Genomic DNA, 17863 nt, shown 5'->3' on the forward strand with positions numbered 1-17863 from the left:
AGTTGTATGATAAACGTATGTTTGTATGTGTTTCTTAATGAAAACGGAGCTGAATTTTATGATACAAAACAAATATATACATGTACATGTATAGTCACAGAAGTTTGAAATCCTAGCAAAAGATATGACTAGTCCGAGATTACTCTGACATCCAACGCTGTTTTGCCAGACAAGCTGGGGTTTGATATGACAAACTCGACTATCACAGTAGAATCAAGCAATAGGGAGGTACACCCCACCCCATCCTTATTTTTATCTAGAAAAGGACGGGGAGGGTGTGTGGTTAGGTCGTTCTATGTTGACGAATTTCATTCATATTCACAACATAAATTAAGAGTATACGTCAATGAGGACCCAATGACAAAGAAAACAAAACGACATATAGGGCAACAATCCGTCTTCATTACTTTATATATATACTATATATAAAAATATTAATTTTCACTAACCATTTGGGTCACGGAAATTCCAAAATGTGGCATCAGTAAGGAGAGTTGTACAAATGATGTGAATACACAGAACCCCCATCCAATTCATCTTTAGGGGACGACCATTTGATATTCTGGGGGAGGGGGGGGCAGGAGGATTTGTTTTTGATCGGTTATTTATTTTTGTAAACTGAGAGGACAGATTATTCATTTTCTGCACTATTGAAGCAAGATTTTTCATTTTCATTCAAGCAAGGGACTGATTATTCATTTTCACAACTATATTTATGATATTCTAAAACACAATTTTTTTTAAATATTTGTTTATTATGAATAATACATGTGTTATATTAAAATTTTGTCTTTGGCAATTCATAATTTTACTATAACAACAGTTGTTATAGTAAAATTATGAATTGCCAAAGACAAAATTTTAATATAACAAATGTATAGTCAAGTTATTGTGTACCATTTAATCAAAATTAATCATAATATCCGCTAGCTGCAGAAATTTTAAGATTCAAGATATCATGTTATTCATAACCTCAGACACATACTTGTTTTCTAACAAAAAATAATTCTTCTAACATGTATTCACTTAACTTGGCGGAGTTTACCCGTACGCTCGTCATAGACCAGTCTTTCTTTAGACAGGTGTTTTGGGATAAGGGAGCTGCCATTTGATTTTTATTGGGTATGGAAGTTGGGGTGGGGTGCTAGGATGACATTTAAAATAAATCATTGGCAGGTCAGGCGTTTGAGTAAAAAAAGTCAGGATGGGAGACTTTGCAAAAAAAAGACAGGATGACGGTTTATTTTTTTTTTAAATCAGGATAAACTAAAAACAAAACAAAAAACGGGACCGAATAGAGTGAAATTTAAAAGGCAGGACAGAGATTACATTTAAAAGGACAAAATATTTCATCCAAGACCCCCTTAAAAATCTTATAAACTCATCAATGAAGTGTCCAGTCATCGCCATTAATCCGAATACAAAATGTACATCTGCAAAATAAACAAGTCATGTCTTCTCTGACTGTTCATGACGTTAAAATACTAAATCCCTGGGATGTGTTTTAGTTAATTTTAGTCTCTGATGCATGATTTTTTTATTATTAATTGTTTTTGGCTTTTAACTAGCGGTATTCACCCGAATTTGTATCTAGTGTTAAATTATGTATTTATATGACAGAACTTTCTTGGTATTCCTAATTATTGGAAGAATTGTACACACATAAGTAGTATACCTAAAACGACAAAGTTATTTTTCATTTACCTGTAGATATTATTAAAACCGTGTTTTTTTCAAAATTGATTATTTCGAAGGGTTGAATATTTCGCGGTGGTGTCTTGCCGTGGCTTTGTTTGGACTTTTTTGTTGGCTTTTTGGCCTTAAATGTGTGTCCCTAAAATTTTATTAACTGTGCATTTGCATTCAGGTATCGCAGATCAAATTTATTCGTTCATAGTGTGTGAGTTTACGTTTTTTGATTGAGTTAAGCCTTCCAATTGATATTTTATCGTCTGGTTTTCTATGTTGTGATGTTATGCTATTGTTTCAGAAAAAGGGAGAAGGTTTGGTACCATTAAAACGTTTAATCCCGCTGCAAATGTTTGCACCTGTCCTAAGTCAGGAATCTGATGTACAGTAGTTGTCGTTTGTTTATGCAATTTATACGTGTTACTCGTTTGACTTTCTCGTTTTTTATATAGATTAGACCGTTGGTTTTCCCGTTTGAATGGTTTTACACTTATATAATTTTGGGGCCCTTTATAGCTTTTTCTTCTGTGTGAGCCAAGGCTTCGTGTTTAAGGCCGTACATTGACCTATAATGGTTTACTTTATAAATAAATTATTATTTGGATGGAGAGTTGTCTCATTGGCACTCACACCACATCTTCCTATATCTAGATTTGCCACTGCAAGCGATAGTGGATGTCACCCTTCACAAATGGCCACTAAGCGGCAGCCATTTAGAAAAAAATAATAAAGTCGAATGCACATATATGCATAGCTATACCATTTTCTGTAAAGTTTTAGAACACTGTGAGCTATTTGAAATTTTACATATTTTTGCTGTTTCCGTGGCAACGGTGGCCATTTGGGAAATTCCAAAGTAAAAAGTTTCATCTACATTTGTCAGATAACATTAATAATAAGTTTCAATAAAACTTGAGCATTTGGGGTTGTTTTTTGGTGGTTTTTTTTTGTATTTGTGCTAATTCCATGGTAACAGTGACCAATTCCAAAATTTCAAAGACATTTTCCACATTGGGATATGACAAGGAACATACTATGACAGAATCACAGAACTCAACGTACCAACTATAAGTGAGTAAATGTTACTTTAAAAATTTCCCATGAGGTTTACTGGTTAACTTTTTCTCAGTTTTCATGATAGTGGTGGCCATTTTTGGAATTTCTGAATATGGTCAACACATCTAGGTATACTAGTCAACATTCCAATTAAGTATTATCCAGTTGGGTCATAAAATAAAGCCATATTTTTGCTGTTTTCATTGTATGGTGACTGCAGTCTTGAACAAATTTTCAAAGACGTCCTGCACAACTACAATTAGTGGTCATCATTATAGTAACTATTCATTGCCATTTGTCCATTTAACTCCAGGGAATAACCTTGACAATTCTGGGTAGAAGTATAACAAGAATTGACATTGCAAGCAATAGCGGAGAATGTCACCTCGTACTTGACATTGTCACAGTAGAAGCAACTGTTTTGAGCCAAAGTCAAATGGCATATCAACTCTCAAAAATGCCACGGGGTCAATATTTTGTAATAAAACCTCATAATAACTTTGAAGTACAGATTCATCGTATGTGTTGTATTAAATATACCCAAATTAGTTGTGGTGACAACAATATTTATTTTGATTTTATTCCAGTTTTATTTCAATTTGCAGCGTGTGACGTTTGTACGCCTGTTACGTCACTTACAATTTCACGACAGGTTCCCGTTCTAGAACAAAAGCTACGTGTAATACCATGCTTTATCAACGTCAAATGTTGAGATTAATGTACAAAATTCCATTGTCCAACTTAATTAGTCCAATAGTAATTTATAAGCAATGAATGAATAAAAAAGAATAAAGCTCATTGTATTTTTTTGTAATTATTGGTCGTTTAAGTGTTGAAGGCAAAACTTTTGGTTTTTGAACAGTTTGTTTTTCCTGCTTTTGTACTACATGCCCATATAGTTTTAATAATATTGAGCATTATTGAGCACAAATATAGGTATTCCGTGCTCAATAATTAATGTCGGCGATAAAGCTGACTTAAGTTGTGAAAATGATATAAAATTTGTCTTTTGCAAAGGGGTATTTGCCAGAAAAAAAAGTTCATCAATATGTGTATGGTCAAAGTATTTGAAACAAACAGCTAATCTAAAAGATCGCCACTTCAATGTGAAGTTGAGCTCCGAAAGACTGGCAACATATTTGTTTTTTGTTGGGATTTTTTAATTGATAATGATGATGGATGGCTGTTTAACGTCCAGTGGCAAATACTATGATTATTTCGGATGTTAATGGAATAAAACTATTTACCTTCTTTGTACGAGACCGACACCGCTTAGCCGGATTTTTTACCGTGCTAGTCTACACGGTAACAGTCTACAAGAAGACCAGCATGATGATATATTCTCTGTTATGTTATGAAAATCAAAACAGTATCCGAGTTTTTTCTTTACATAAATGAGGTCAAAAAATACCGTTAAATGATCATATATTCATCAGATCAGTTTATATTGTACCCTGTCCTATCAACGAATATTCTAGCCGAGGTCTGTTTAATTTCATACTATAGATTAAAAATATATTTAATAATCGTTTTTACCTATATAAGAATGATTTTTTTGTGGATCAAACCAGTTAAGGTGGTACCCAACACTTTACTAAAATTTATTTGGCTCGTTTAATTTTCATAAAATTTTGACAAATGATTTACTTTGACCCTTTGACAAAACTACAGAAATTTCCAAAAATTTGAACCAACCATTTTATCAGAAAAATTGCACTGGTTTTATAGCAGTTTGACAAACACTTATTTTGATCATTGGGAAGCTTAAAATTTCCTTAGAAATACAATATAATTAAAACGTTTAGCTAATTTTACAGAGTTATCTCCCTGTAGTGTTAGGTACCACCTTAATCAAATAAATGATTTACCTTTGTTTCACTTTCAATGTTGACATTCTATTCATTTAGATAACAAAAAACACGGACAGTGCATGCGCTATTTATCTTTAGCTAAGGGGTTAAATTAAAGTTCACATGAATACGGATTCAATGAGGTCGAATTGTTCACTTGCAAGTGAAAAATTAATCATCAATGTTTCTTATCTTATTTTGAAAAATTAAACCATACTGGCTGCTAAAAGCGATGATTATTTCACTATTTCACTTTCGTTAATGATTGAAGATAAAAAAAAATCGTATTTTAGATTTTGTTTCTATATCTCGTAGCTAGTGTCCCTTGAAAAATAGCTGTTATCGATAATATTTACTAGTATAAATAAGCTTTAAAGCTATGCAATTATAAAGGTGAAATTATTATGTCAAACAGGTTACTGTTTGTTTCTTTTTCTTTTTGTTTTCTAATTTCTTTTGCGGCCTCAATTCTATAGTCATATTTCGCTTCTCAAGGTGTACATATTGAGCCCGGCCTCAATCAATATTCGTGCATCTATATGTACTATACACATGCCTTGTCAACAAATGATAATAAAACCTTTGACAATTGTTCATTTTATGAGTGTATTTTAGATAGCGCAGATTTAAAAATATTATTTTGATAAGAAATTAAAAACGGTACTTACCAGAAGTTAACAGTGTCAGTAGTATCAAAACCTTATAAATCAGTTCAGTCATATTCAGCTGGTACTCTGGTTCGGGAGATGAGTAAGAATAAAGATATATCAGCGCATAATTTCAGGTCATAAATAAATCTTTTAACTTCCTTCTTTCTTCATTTCTAAATAAATATATATATGTTAGTTTCACATTTACTTATCGGAAACTATAAATGAAAGTTTAAAGTGTGGTTTTGTAAATTACTACGCATATAAACTGATACACACTCTATCTGTATACAATATACATGATATAATTCATTCTAGTTTTACCTTTGCAAGGTCGTGTGATGTTAAATGGTTAAGTTTTATCTTTATCTCAACATAATAAAACCTGTCGAACATTCATTTAGTTCAGCTGTTTCGACAAACGAGACCCTAGATAACCGGTATCTTTATAAAAAAGGATGACAAAAATTAATATAGACTTTACATCACAAAAGCTTTTAAATGACTGACTATGTATATATACGATAAAATACGTGCAAAGAACTAGCTATAATAGCTTATACCCACAACATTTGAACGCTAGTTGTATCATTGGCAGTCATACCACATCTCCTCAATGAATAGATAATATAAGATAAGATAGTGTTATTCAAATTAAAGAGCCCATGAAGAGCAAAATAGTATTTGTTACAGTTATTAAAATTTATAAGGATTATTGACACAATATTGTAGATAAAAATATATAAATATAAATATTTTTTTATATAATCATCTCAATTCTAAGACGATATATGAAATATATACATATGGGGACAAACCTGTAGCATTACTTTTTTATGTGATTGCTTATGTTATTAAAAATATTGAAATGAACGCTGGTTGCTACATGTAGTTGTTTAATTGTTGGTGCATTCAAATCAGATAAATCATAGTATAATTGATTTATAATCTATAAAAATGCGTGATACAAAATTGATATTGCGTGCTGCAGTGTTAATTGTGTAGTATATTAGTTTCATAGTAGATATTTGTTGAAAGCTATTCTATGATCAGTAAATGATTAGAACTTGTAAAAACTTCAAACTTTATTCATAATTAAAATTAAAAACTAGAATATAAGTTACTCACCCAAGCGGTCATCTCCTTCACTCATTACAGTTTGTAAATAACAAAACTTTGTTGTTGAAAACCGGATAAGTCAAAACATTTCAAACGTTGATAAAAATGTGTAATAAATGTAATAACTTCCTTGTCCTTTCAAAAATGTATTATCGTACAGCTGTTCAAATTTTGTCACCATTCATACTGATAGTACACTTATGTGGTAAGTCTGATGAACTTATAAATGTTTAATGCGTTGAAAAGATTGAAAATTTGGAGAGAGACTGTTCAGAACCGTTTTGATTAAGTTCTTTTATTATGGGGCCCCTATATACAGCTACATGTTGCAAAAAGGGATTTTTTTTGTCGAGGCAAAGCATTGAAAGTTCATCATCTTTATGATTAGGAGCGATATATTTGCGTTAGTGTCTAAATCGACGAATGATAAGTTCTTAAAGGCACGTTCAAACTTCGGCTGACCGTTTCATCCTTGTAAAATCAAAAATCATATCATATTTTCATTTTACTAAAAGTGTGATAGAATGGCCACCTTTAAAGTGAATACAGATCCTCAAGGATTTTTTTTTACATTTGCTGCAGATATCTGATTTAAATGTTTTAGAAGTTAATGTTTATGTTTCCTTTAAAAAAAAATAGAAAAAAGAAAGCAAAGAGGTTTCTACATGTTAAAGCGATAGTGCTTCAATTGCCCTATCCTGACCTGAAATCAGCTATGACTATCCAGATAAGGATGTTTAAAAAGGGGACCGGGTCTCAAAACAAGGCAATGTTGAGAGTGGAACATGTTTCAACCATGTATATAGATTGAAAACGGGGACCCAGGGACTGACCCCACCCCAACCCACCTCACCACACCTCTTAATCCGCCTCTGTAACGATTTTACGAAGCAATCGACGGCTGTAAACTTTTCATAATGTTTTGTTTCTCCGAGTTAAAAAGAAATATATAATTTTGCTCAGCAACTTTTCTCATTTTTACAGTTACAAACTCAAGAGAGATTCATATGAGAAATGTTTCTGAATTACTCGGTACTGATGTAATCGATTTGAGATGTTTCTACACTACAGATCCTGGTGACCTGGTGGTAGGTGTAGGCTTTAGTGCTAAAAATCAATCATCAGACACATTTGTAGATGTAGTACAAGTAGTTCTACTTAACAATAAACTTAAACTTTTACCTTATGGAGAGTATCTATTTGGAAGTGTTAACATTACCACAGTATTATCAGAAGTTGTACTCTCATTCAATGACCTGAAATGTAAGCACGAGAGAAGCTATCAGTGCAGTTTAAACATATACAGCGAGGCACCAATTTATTCAGAGCCTATTGACATATTTGTTCAAGGTAAATGATTTTAAAAAGATATTGTTGTTATCCAGCCCTCTTCATTAATCCGAAAATGAGTTTACTATTTCAAATGTATTTATTGCTTACGAAACCAAAAACAAATGTAACAAAGATAATTTGAATCAGACTTTTTCTTTCTAGCAGCAGCGAGTACGAAATAAGACTAACGCCTAGGGTTTAGTCGCACGTTCATTGATACTTTTATCAATGAGAGAATGTGAAAGCGCAATTTTCAACCAATATTTCGTGTACATCAATTGATGCATCATGTTTGTAGTATTTCAGAAGTCTGGAAGATTTCTTTAAATTAAATCCATGATCCCAAATTACAAAACAAACAGTGGTAACTCATCCAACATATTCGTCTTTATCCCAAATTAAACCGTGATAACAAAATTGTTCCGTTCGTGATAATGATTTTAATCCATTATTAGGATTTTGTTTAAATGCATAATAAAAAGATATTTCTTCATCACGAACTAAAGTAAACTGTAATTACGATATCAATTTAATTCACAAAAGCAAACCATACAATTCATGATAACGATTTCAATCAGTGATAAAAAAAACAAATCTGAACTCAAATTATATTTTTAGGAGTCAAAATGGGCCACAGTCATCTCCTACATAAACTACTTGTTGTCGCTTTGACACACTCCCCATTTCCTTTCTCAATTTTACTACTAAACTCCACAAAGACTTGGGCTTCCGTATAGATAATCAGATTTATACATTGTTTATTCTTTAAACATGTTAAAGGTAGCTTTGACTTTTTTCAATAGTGCAGTGGGTTATTGATTGCACTGGTGTTTGTTTTTTGTTTGTTTGTTTGTTTTTGTTTGTTTGTTTGTTTGTTTTGTTTTGTTTTGGTTTTTTTATCTGTTGTGTTCCTTTTTCCCTTTTCTTGTGATGATCGATTTTAAAAAGGAAATGAACACAATCTGACAAAATGCTGCATTGGCATGTACCTGTCCCTTGTGAGGTTATCGTCAGAGGCTATCTTCCAAAGATAGTCCACAATCAACATGATGTATGTTCTGGTATGGCAAATTTTAGAGGATTAAAAACCTGTTAAAACAAATTTCAGTGTTGGTTATTTGAGACTTGAATATTTCATGTAGCTATGACAATATCAGGAGTTCTTAGTAGTGTTTACGAAGACGTGCCGTGTTTTAATATGTTCATTATTATGAATTAGTTAACAAAACTAGGACTTTTTAAATACTTAGGCTTTTTTACCTCAGGGATAAATTAGCTTAGCTGTATTTATATTTGATATGTTTAACACCGCCATTGTGTATGTATGTGCCTGTCCCAAGTCAGGAGCCTGTAATTCAATGGTTGTCGTTTGTTTATGTGTTACATATTTGTTTTTCGTTAATTTGTTGTTCACATATTAAGCCGTTAGTTTTCTCGTTTTAATTGTTTAACATTGTCATCTGGGGGCCTTTTATAGCGGACTATGCGGTAAGGGCTTTGTTCATAGTTGAAGGCCGTACGGTGACCTATAGTTGTTAATGTATGTGTCATTTGGTCTCTTGTGGGCAGCTGTCTCATTGGCAATCATAACACATCTTCTTTCTTATATTCAAAACAGAATTTGTTTTATCTATTGAAGAGTTTGGTAAAGGTTCTGACTTAACAATTTTCCGGTTTACATAGATAACGTTCATTGAAATCCAAAATTTCACACCATACACGGGCATAGCGAACGAGTTGAGATATACAAATGTATAAACAAAAACGTAAGATCGTGCCACATGTTCACCACCATCCAAACCATGCAGGAAAAATAATAATCGAGAACAAAATATTCGTCCCTTTTGTCGTTACATTAGTGTGTATTTTTCCGTTTAAAACTGATATATCTAAATCCAAGAAAGGACAGTTAATTCAGTTTACATTTGATGTATTTAAAGTAAATTCTATTGATTAAATTTGGATAGTTTATTTAGAAAATGTTAAATTATTTAACGAAAAAAATTTATCAAGATAACGGTAGGTGTTGTTGAATTTATCAATAAAATGCAGTATAGAGGGGTCTTAAAACTGTGATTCATAACAGTACAAAAGTAAGCCTGCTATTAAAGGGGGTGCAATAAGTGCCCATAGAAATACTTATAACATGTCGATAAACATTGTTGCCGAAACTTACATAAATATTATCGGGGAGAAAATTAACATATTCAATCATCTTATTACACCTCCAGTAAGTATATCTATCATATATACCTTTCTCATTAGAGAAAAAGGCTTTGAATGAGTTGCACCACATTTATTTGCATTCAGATTAACTAAACAACCATTTAATTAAATTAAAATATTTTGTGGAAATGTAGTGTAAAGAGTCAAAACTGGCAACAGATTCAAAAGGTCAATTTTATATATTCGGTGCTTGCGTTAGAAGCCATCGATGTTAACAATGAAACTATCAGGAGTCAAAATATGACCAAAAAGAATAATAGAGTATTTTTTTCTATTTGTACAGTGTCACCTTCCAAACCGGATAATATTGTCTTATTGAATCCAACACCTAGTATAACTGATGGTGATAATCAAACAGTTGCTTGCTCTGGGAATGTAGGAAGTCCACCAGGGATATTTATTTTCCAAAAATATCAACGTGATCATATTGTATCGTTGAACTATGCAGCCACAGAAACATCAATACAGGAGATTTCTGATAATTGTTCCTACTATCGTACAAGTAACATCACATTACATGTCACTGCTGATGACAACAATGCAGTGATACGATGTGTTGTTGTGTCAACTTTAACAGAAGGAAACATGTATGTAGAGTCTGTGCCTTTAGATGTGAACTGTAAGTAAACTGTTTGTTATTCATGTTTAATGCATAACAAATTTTGCTTCGAATAAAGATGTTCATGAACAAAGTAAGGTAAACTAAAATGCCCTTAACCGGCCACCATAGTAAACGTCAATACGGCCACCATAGTAAACGTCAATAAATGATCAATCCAACAATACAACTCATAAAAAGACATCTAGATGTTAACACCTGGTCTTTTTTTTTTTTTTAGAATTGGTTGTTTCTGATACGCTTTGACTGTAAAATGTTTAATATATTTATACTTGTATAGATTCATAACGATTTAGACTGTGACATATTTTGAAAAAATTCTTGTCTATTGTTAATTTTATGTTGCCCTCTATATATATATTAAGAACGTTTAACAGTTGGTTTTCGTGTCTTTGCCGCAAAGACAACATCTTATTTTGTGAATATTCAAAGAATGCGAACGATAAAAAAATCTATATAAAGTTATATTAGTAATAGGAAGAAAAATTGTAAACAACAATACCAAAAAGAAAAAAATTAACAAGCAAACAACAGCATACACGAAACTATACAGAAAAAAAGATTCAACCATCCAAAGACCGTATTAATTACGGGCAGGGGACTCTACATAAAGAAAGTACACCCCTCATCTCAAACTCATAATTGTATACTTAAAACAGTGGTGGGTTTTTTTTTGTGGTTTTTTTCATTGCCTCGTTCATTGAAATGCAATTTCTAATAAGAATTAAGGTTGTGTATAGAGTATTTATTTAGAGATGAAATAAGTCAGTAATCTGTTTTTCAATAAATCATATTTTTTTTATTCCCTGTACGCCCGCCCCCACTCTTTTCCCTCATACAAAATGAATGAGTTATTATAATAATACTCTTGTAATTTTGCAATCAAAATCCCAACCCATATGATATTTTGAGGCACAACACTTATGTTTGGTCCCTTTGTTAAATTATTCAATTTAAATCATTCATATGAAATTAGAAGATGTGGTTGATGAGACATTTCTATACTAGAGACTAAATGACAAAGAAACTAACAAATAAAGGTCACCATAGATGGAATTGATTGCAGATTAGATTACGACAGATTCATCCATTGGATCAACAGTGAAGATCAGTAAAGGTTATACACGACTGAAAAACTATATAGATTTAGTAATATTTTAAGATATAAGAAGATGTGGTATGAGTGCCAATGAGACAACTCTCCGTGCATATAACATTTTGAAAAAGTAAACCATTACAGGTATAAGCAAGCTATAATAAAGTGTCCCAAAAATGACAAGTTTAAAACCATTCAAATGGGAAAACAACAGAATAATCTATACAATAAACTAGTAACGAGTAACTATAATGAACCACATCAACAAACGACAAGCTCTAAATATCATCAGATCCTATTTTTGTTCTAATTCCTGTTAGATTGATAAAATTGAGAATGGAAACGAGACATGGACGATTTTAGATGCTGAACACTTTTAACAAATAAAATGATGCATTTCTCCTATTTTTCTCCACCATACAGATGCTGTGAAAATGCCAACTATTATAACACATCCAAATAAAACAGACTGTTTAGTTGGTTTCGATACCAGTATCAGCTTGAATTGTAAAACCGATGGTAATCCTGAACCAAGTTATCTCTGGTATAAAGACAACCAAATTGAGGCAATAAGCACCAGCAAAACTTTAACTATCACGAATGTCACTACAACAAATAGCGGTATATATATCTGTATAGTTAGCAATACTTTGAACGATGTTATTCACACAAAACGTGTTCAGCTGTATGTCAGTATAACAGAGGAAGGTAATATAACTCCAGTTATGAAACAGCCAAACTGTGAAAACACAGGTAAATAACAAACAAATGTATAGATAGTAAGTACCACTGACAATTTTGTGTTGCATGTGATGGGGCATACATGTAATCTTAACAACGACTATATTATCAGATTTATTATAAACTTTTTCTTCATTTGGTAAATGTGAGATAGTTAAATCAGAGTCAACATCCTCTCTATGGTTCAGTTTTGAAAATACTTATTCCTGCATTAAGTGTTACTATGGTTATAAAAATATTATGATTATTGCGTAATTCTTTTATACTAATTTGATTCTGCCTTCTTTGGTTACTGCAAAATAAAAAATAATAATCAAGTCGATTGATTTATTTCACATTATAAAATATGATTTTGAAAGGATTAAGATTTCAACTCTTTGTATCATTTTAAAAGTAATAACAACACAAAGTACGAATACTATTGTAGTCCAGTTGTTTAACCGATTAATTTAATAGGTATTTGATGTGTTTATTTGTCTCAATATATTCATTTACCAAGAAACGATTGGAATTTAAAAGAGGCAATTTTGTATCCATTATTTATGAATTGAATAAATGTAATAAATAGCACATTGCATGTAGCCATTATAATCTTGGTTTAACTGTTGATAATTTGATACAAATAGACAGAAAATACAAACAAGGAAAATACAAAAATGTATATCCCTTACAATAAAAGCACAATATTCTCGGTTAGCGAATTATATATATATATTCGAATTCAGTATAATTGTATTTTGTTTGTTTGTATTTCCTGTCTATCTGTATCAAATTATCAAAAAATTGGCAAAAAGGTTTGAATATTTACTAACACTGTGCTGTTTACTATAGTCATGTATTTATACTTTAAAAAAAAACTATATTGAAAGCGCAAACAGGTTTAAACCAACCTTATTTTGTTTCTGCAGCCCTATCTAGTAATTCAGTTTATACGTTTTATTGTGTACATAAGTAACGCATGTATGGATCTTCTTCGTTATTTGATAGATATTATTATGGCACTGTTTCTAACTCCTTAAAGCAAAGTTTACTTTCGGTAAATTTAAATAATCTGCCCAGGTCCTTTTTTGTCAAAAGGCTCAAAATGTTACACGTATTTACGCATCCTTTGCTTCCAATGTTTGGATAAAAGCGTTCCTGCATTTAACTAGATCAAGAAAAGTGCTTCGAACTTACTGAATTTATGAAACGTTTTTTGTTAATGTCCTTGCACTGGATCAATACGGCTGTTAGTGAACTGTTTTATCATCTGATCAGTAGTAAACGCCTTGATACTGACATAATTTATATTATAAACTAATCTTCAATTCCGTGTGTATCAATTTACTTTATTTGGCATTTTTAACTTTTTGGGATTCGAGCGTCACTGATGAGTCTTTTGTAGATGAAACGCGCGTCTGGTGTATATACTAAATTTAGTACTGGTATCTATGATGAGTTTATTTAGATAGTATTAAGAAACTCATCTTAGCTAGTGGCAGTGGCATCGAACCAGTGGTGTAAATAGTTATTAAAGGTACCAGGATTATAATTTAGTACGCCAGACGCGCGTTTCGTCTACATAAGACTCATCAGTGACGCGTATATCAAAATATTTATAAGGCTAAACAAGTACAAAGTTGAAAAGCATTGGAGATCCAAAATTCCAAAAAGTTGTGCCACATACGGCTAAGGTAATCTATGCCTGGGATAAGAAAATCCTTAGTTTTTCGAAAAATTCAAAGTTTTGTAAACAGGAAATTTCTAAAAATGACCACATTATTGATACTCATGTCAACACCGAAGTGTTGACTACTGGGCTGGTGATACCCTTGGGGACGAAACGTCCACCAGCAGTGGTGTAAATATTTACCAAAGGTACCAGTATTATAATTTAGTACGCCAGACGCGCGTTTCGTCTACATAAGACTCATCAGTGACGCTCATATCAAAATATTTATAAAGCCAAACAAGTACAAAGTTGAAGAGCATTGAGGGTCTAAAATTCCAAAATGTTGTGCCAAATACGGCTAAGGTAATCTATGCCTGGGATAAGAAAATCCTTAGTTTTTCGAAAAATTCAAAGTTTTGTAGACAGGAAATTTCCAAAAATGACCACATTATTGATACTCATGTCAACATCGAAGTGTTGACTACTGTGCTGGTGATACCCTCGGGGACGAAACGTCCACCAGCAGTGGCATCGACCCAGTGGTGTAAATAGTTATCAAAGGTACCAGGATTATAATTTAGTACGCCAGACGCGCGTTTCGTTTACATAAGACTCATCAGTGACGCTGAACAAGTACAAAGTTGAAAAGCATTGAGGATAAAAAATTCCAAAAAGTTGTGCCAAATACGGCAAACGTAATCTATGCCTGGGATAAGAAACTCCTTAGTTTTTCGCAAAATTCAAAGTATTGTTAACAGGAAAGTAGGTTTTCCTTTAATGGTATTTTATATTGTTTGTATTTAAGCTGTCGTTGTGGTTGGTACAGTATGTGGATCAATAATATTGGTTCTTTGTTTTATATTACTTGGAGTTTTACAGAACAAGAGCAAGTAAGTATTTACTAAGATTTGTTGAACTCAATATTAAATAAAGAGCAATATAAATGGGTTCTAATTACTTGCTATAAAGCGAAGACTATGCATGTTACTAGTTTTGCAGTTATTCTTTTGGTTATACATTGTTTTGAACATCAAATTGAGCTCTTTAAAACAGATAAGGATAAATTACGGATAAAAAAATCAGGCTTATCAAGTTGTTACGCAAGACGCACGTTAGACACTTCAGTACATAGAGCTCGAATCAACAGTTGCAAGGTATGAATTTATCATTCTCATATGCGTGGTCTATATGCAGTTTTGTGCTTCTTTGTTACATATTTGTTTGGGTTTTATCAGTGATTACGATTGTAACTCAATGTTGACTGCTTTATATTTGACAGGTTTACGTATTATGTCTTTTTGTTTTGTTCACGCAGTGTTGTCAATATAATGGAATTGTATGCGACTGTCATACAAGTGAGAGGTTAACTAGCTATAACACCAGGTTTAATCCACCATTTTCTACAAAAGAAAATGCCTGTACCAAGTCAGGAATATGACAGTTGTTATCCATTCGTTTGATGTGTTTGAGCTTTTGATTTTGCCATTTGATGAGGGACTTTCCGTTTTTAATTTTCCTCGGAGTTCAGTATTTTTGTGATTTAACTTTAACTCAATGTGATGTATTATGAGAGTGCCGATTTCTAATCATCAATACGAAAATGTGATGTAGCCACTTGCATGCAATTATCATATAATGATATAAATCTACCAAATAACATATTTCCAGTGTTCATTACACTTTTTCTGTCTGTTTAACATTAATATTCTATTGTTTTGTCTTGCATATTTTATATTAGTGCTACAAACTTCTTGAATATAGAGATTGAAATGAAAAGGAGTGCCAACATACCTCATTTTGTGAACTTTAATTGATAATACATGTATGAGCAAAGGCTTTACCTAAAGAAAATTATTTTCTACATGATGTTGATTTGTGTTATATATTTTTAGAGCTAAATAGTTGTGTATGTAAAGTTGCCATTTTTCAAATATGTCAATTTCGACATATTTATAACAACATAGTGACATCACAGGTTACATGTATGCACACAAACGTCTCCAGAATTACTGATACAGTCGCTAATCAATGTCTTCATGATACTATAAACACTCAGTATATGAAATATAAAATAAAACAACAGTCGTTAATAAATCAGATAATTTTTCAAACACTTCTATCATTCCATGAATACCGTAAATATTATACCTATATGAGAGGGTATGTATGTTTTTTGTTTCAAATATATGAAAAGGGTGGATGGCTTAGCATGCCTCCTCTCTTGTTAATAATTATAAATTAACTGTTAACAAAATTAAGCTGTGTTTGGCAAAACAACTTCGTACTTTATTTGGTCTTTTGACATTTTTTATTCGAGCGTCACTGATGAGTCTTTTGTAGACGAAACGCGCGTCTGGCGCAAATATAATTTCAATCCTGGTATCTATGATGAGTTTATTCAGTATATGGTATTTATATGACAGCCTGTATTTCTATAAATCACATTAAAAACAAAATAATTAATTGTTTATAAGTTAAACTTGATTTCCTCAAAATGCCTGTTTTCTATACTGTTTCGAATATTTCATAGATTAACTTCTTCAATTTAGTTACTAGTACCACTTGATAACATCTTATTAACCTGCACATTTTTGTTTTAGAACGCTTAGTTGTCTTTTAACAAGAAACCACAATGACAGTTCATTAGATTATGTTAATACGACACAACAGCAAGATCCGTCATTGTATGAAGGAGTCGACCATGGTTTAGATGTACACAACTATGAGCAACTCGCTAGGAGGGACCATTTGAATGATAATGCTAACTTAACCAATGATTAAACACAAGATACTATGTCGTTTGTTATAGCAAATAGCAAATACTCGTTATTTGGTAATGTTTAGGACACGACACTTCTCATCCGGGGCATGACTCGTTCTGAAATTACTATAAGTGCATGTTTATCGTATGTTCGCGTGAACATGTCCCTTGGGCTCTTGCATGCATGTGTGTATTCCAAGTTGTTCTTGATTCTTTATAAATAACTGGCTGAAGTTTACGTGTATAAATTATTATCATACAATTGCAACAAAAACATCCATATCGATTAACTGTTAGTATATTTATATATAATGAAACTGAAATTATAATTATGCTATCTATTTTTCTGTACATATCATCATTGTATAATTTCATTTTATACAAAATTAGAATTATTATTTTGTTAAATTTTAATAAAAAAAAACTTGAAACTATAGTTTTGCTTGAATGAACAAGATATTCTTTACAGTGGATAACATCTCAACATTGGACATATGTTTTTCCTCCTTATAGATATAATATACTTTTTTTATCAGGAAGTCATGTAGATAAAAGGGAGTGATAAACATTTACAAAATGTGAAGTTTTAAAACATATTTTGTATACACTTAAACTTATATAGAATAGTTGGTTCATGTAGCATGAAGTTATCGGTAATACAAGGTGTTTTGTCGCCAAATTAATAGTTGTTTTCCTGAATTGTCTTAACTCATAAATGCACTTTATTATAAACAGAATTTGTCAATTTCTAGAGGGACGCATTTATCAATCCATTAGTCAGCACATCTGTGTTGACATGAATTAACATTGATATGGCAATAATGATAAATTAACTGTTTGCTAATCTTTCTATATTTCGAAATGCTAAGGATTTACTACCCCAGGAATATAAAACTTTTTGCAAAATTTTAAAGCATTTGGGTCTTCAATGTTCTACAACTTCGTACTTTATTTGGCTTTTGACATTTTTTTATCCGAACATCACTGATGAGTCTGTTGTAGGTAAAAAAAGAGGGACGAAAGATACCAGAAGGACAGTCAAACTCCTAAATCGAAAATAAGCTGACAACGCT

General features: G+C 31.9%; 2 protein-coding genes across 2 annotated transcripts in view; one reads left to right on the forward strand and one right to left on the reverse strand.

The window, feature by feature from the left end:
* LOC143044190 (uncharacterized) overlaps positions 1 to 5370 on the reverse strand; it is a 67692-nt gene extending 62322 nt beyond the window's left edge. The window contains exon 1 of the mRNA XM_076216084.1: positions 5264 to 5370. Coding sequence (XP_076072199.1) covers positions 5264 to 5315 — 52 coding nt within the window. The 5' untranslated portion in view covers positions 5316 to 5370. The remainder of the gene's footprint in view (positions 1 to 5263) is intronic.
* A 2103-nt stretch (positions 5371 to 7473) lies between these two features.
* LOC143046578 (uncharacterized) lies at positions 7474 to 17181 on the forward strand. The gene is made up of 5 exons (XM_076219736.1): positions 7474 to 7714; positions 10206 to 10541; positions 12061 to 12390; positions 14835 to 14919; positions 16630 to 17181. Exons 2-5 carry the CDS (start codon positions 10508 to 10510, stop codon positions 16808 to 16810), a joined length of 630 nt encoding a protein of 209 aa, XP_076075851.1. The 5' UTR covers positions 7474 to 7714; positions 10206 to 10507; the 3' UTR covers positions 16811 to 17181.
* The last annotated feature ends 682 nt before the right edge of the window (positions 17182 to 17863 follow it).

The sequence above is a fragment of the Mytilus galloprovincialis genome, chromosome 9, assembly GCF_965363235.1.
Source record: "Mytilus galloprovincialis chromosome 9, xbMytGall1.hap1.1, whole genome shotgun sequence".
NCBI classification, from domain to species: domain Eukaryota; kingdom Metazoa; phylum Mollusca; class Bivalvia; order Mytilida; family Mytilidae; genus Mytilus; species Mytilus galloprovincialis.

Excerpts from the sequence above, each read along its gene's own strand:
- LOC143046578 (XM_076219736.1), top strand. The coding sequence starts at position 10,508 with ATGTATGTAGAGTCTGTGCCTTTAGATGTGAACT. Across the intron at positions 12,391-14,834 it reads GCCAAACTGTGAAAACACAG|CTGTCGTTGTGGTTGGTACA; the intron begins GTAAATAACAAA and ends TTTGTATTTAAG. Across the intron at positions 14,920-16,629 it reads GTTTTACAGAACAAGAGCAA|AACGCTTAGTTGTCTTTTAA; the intron begins GTAAGTATTTAC and ends TTTTTGTTTTAG.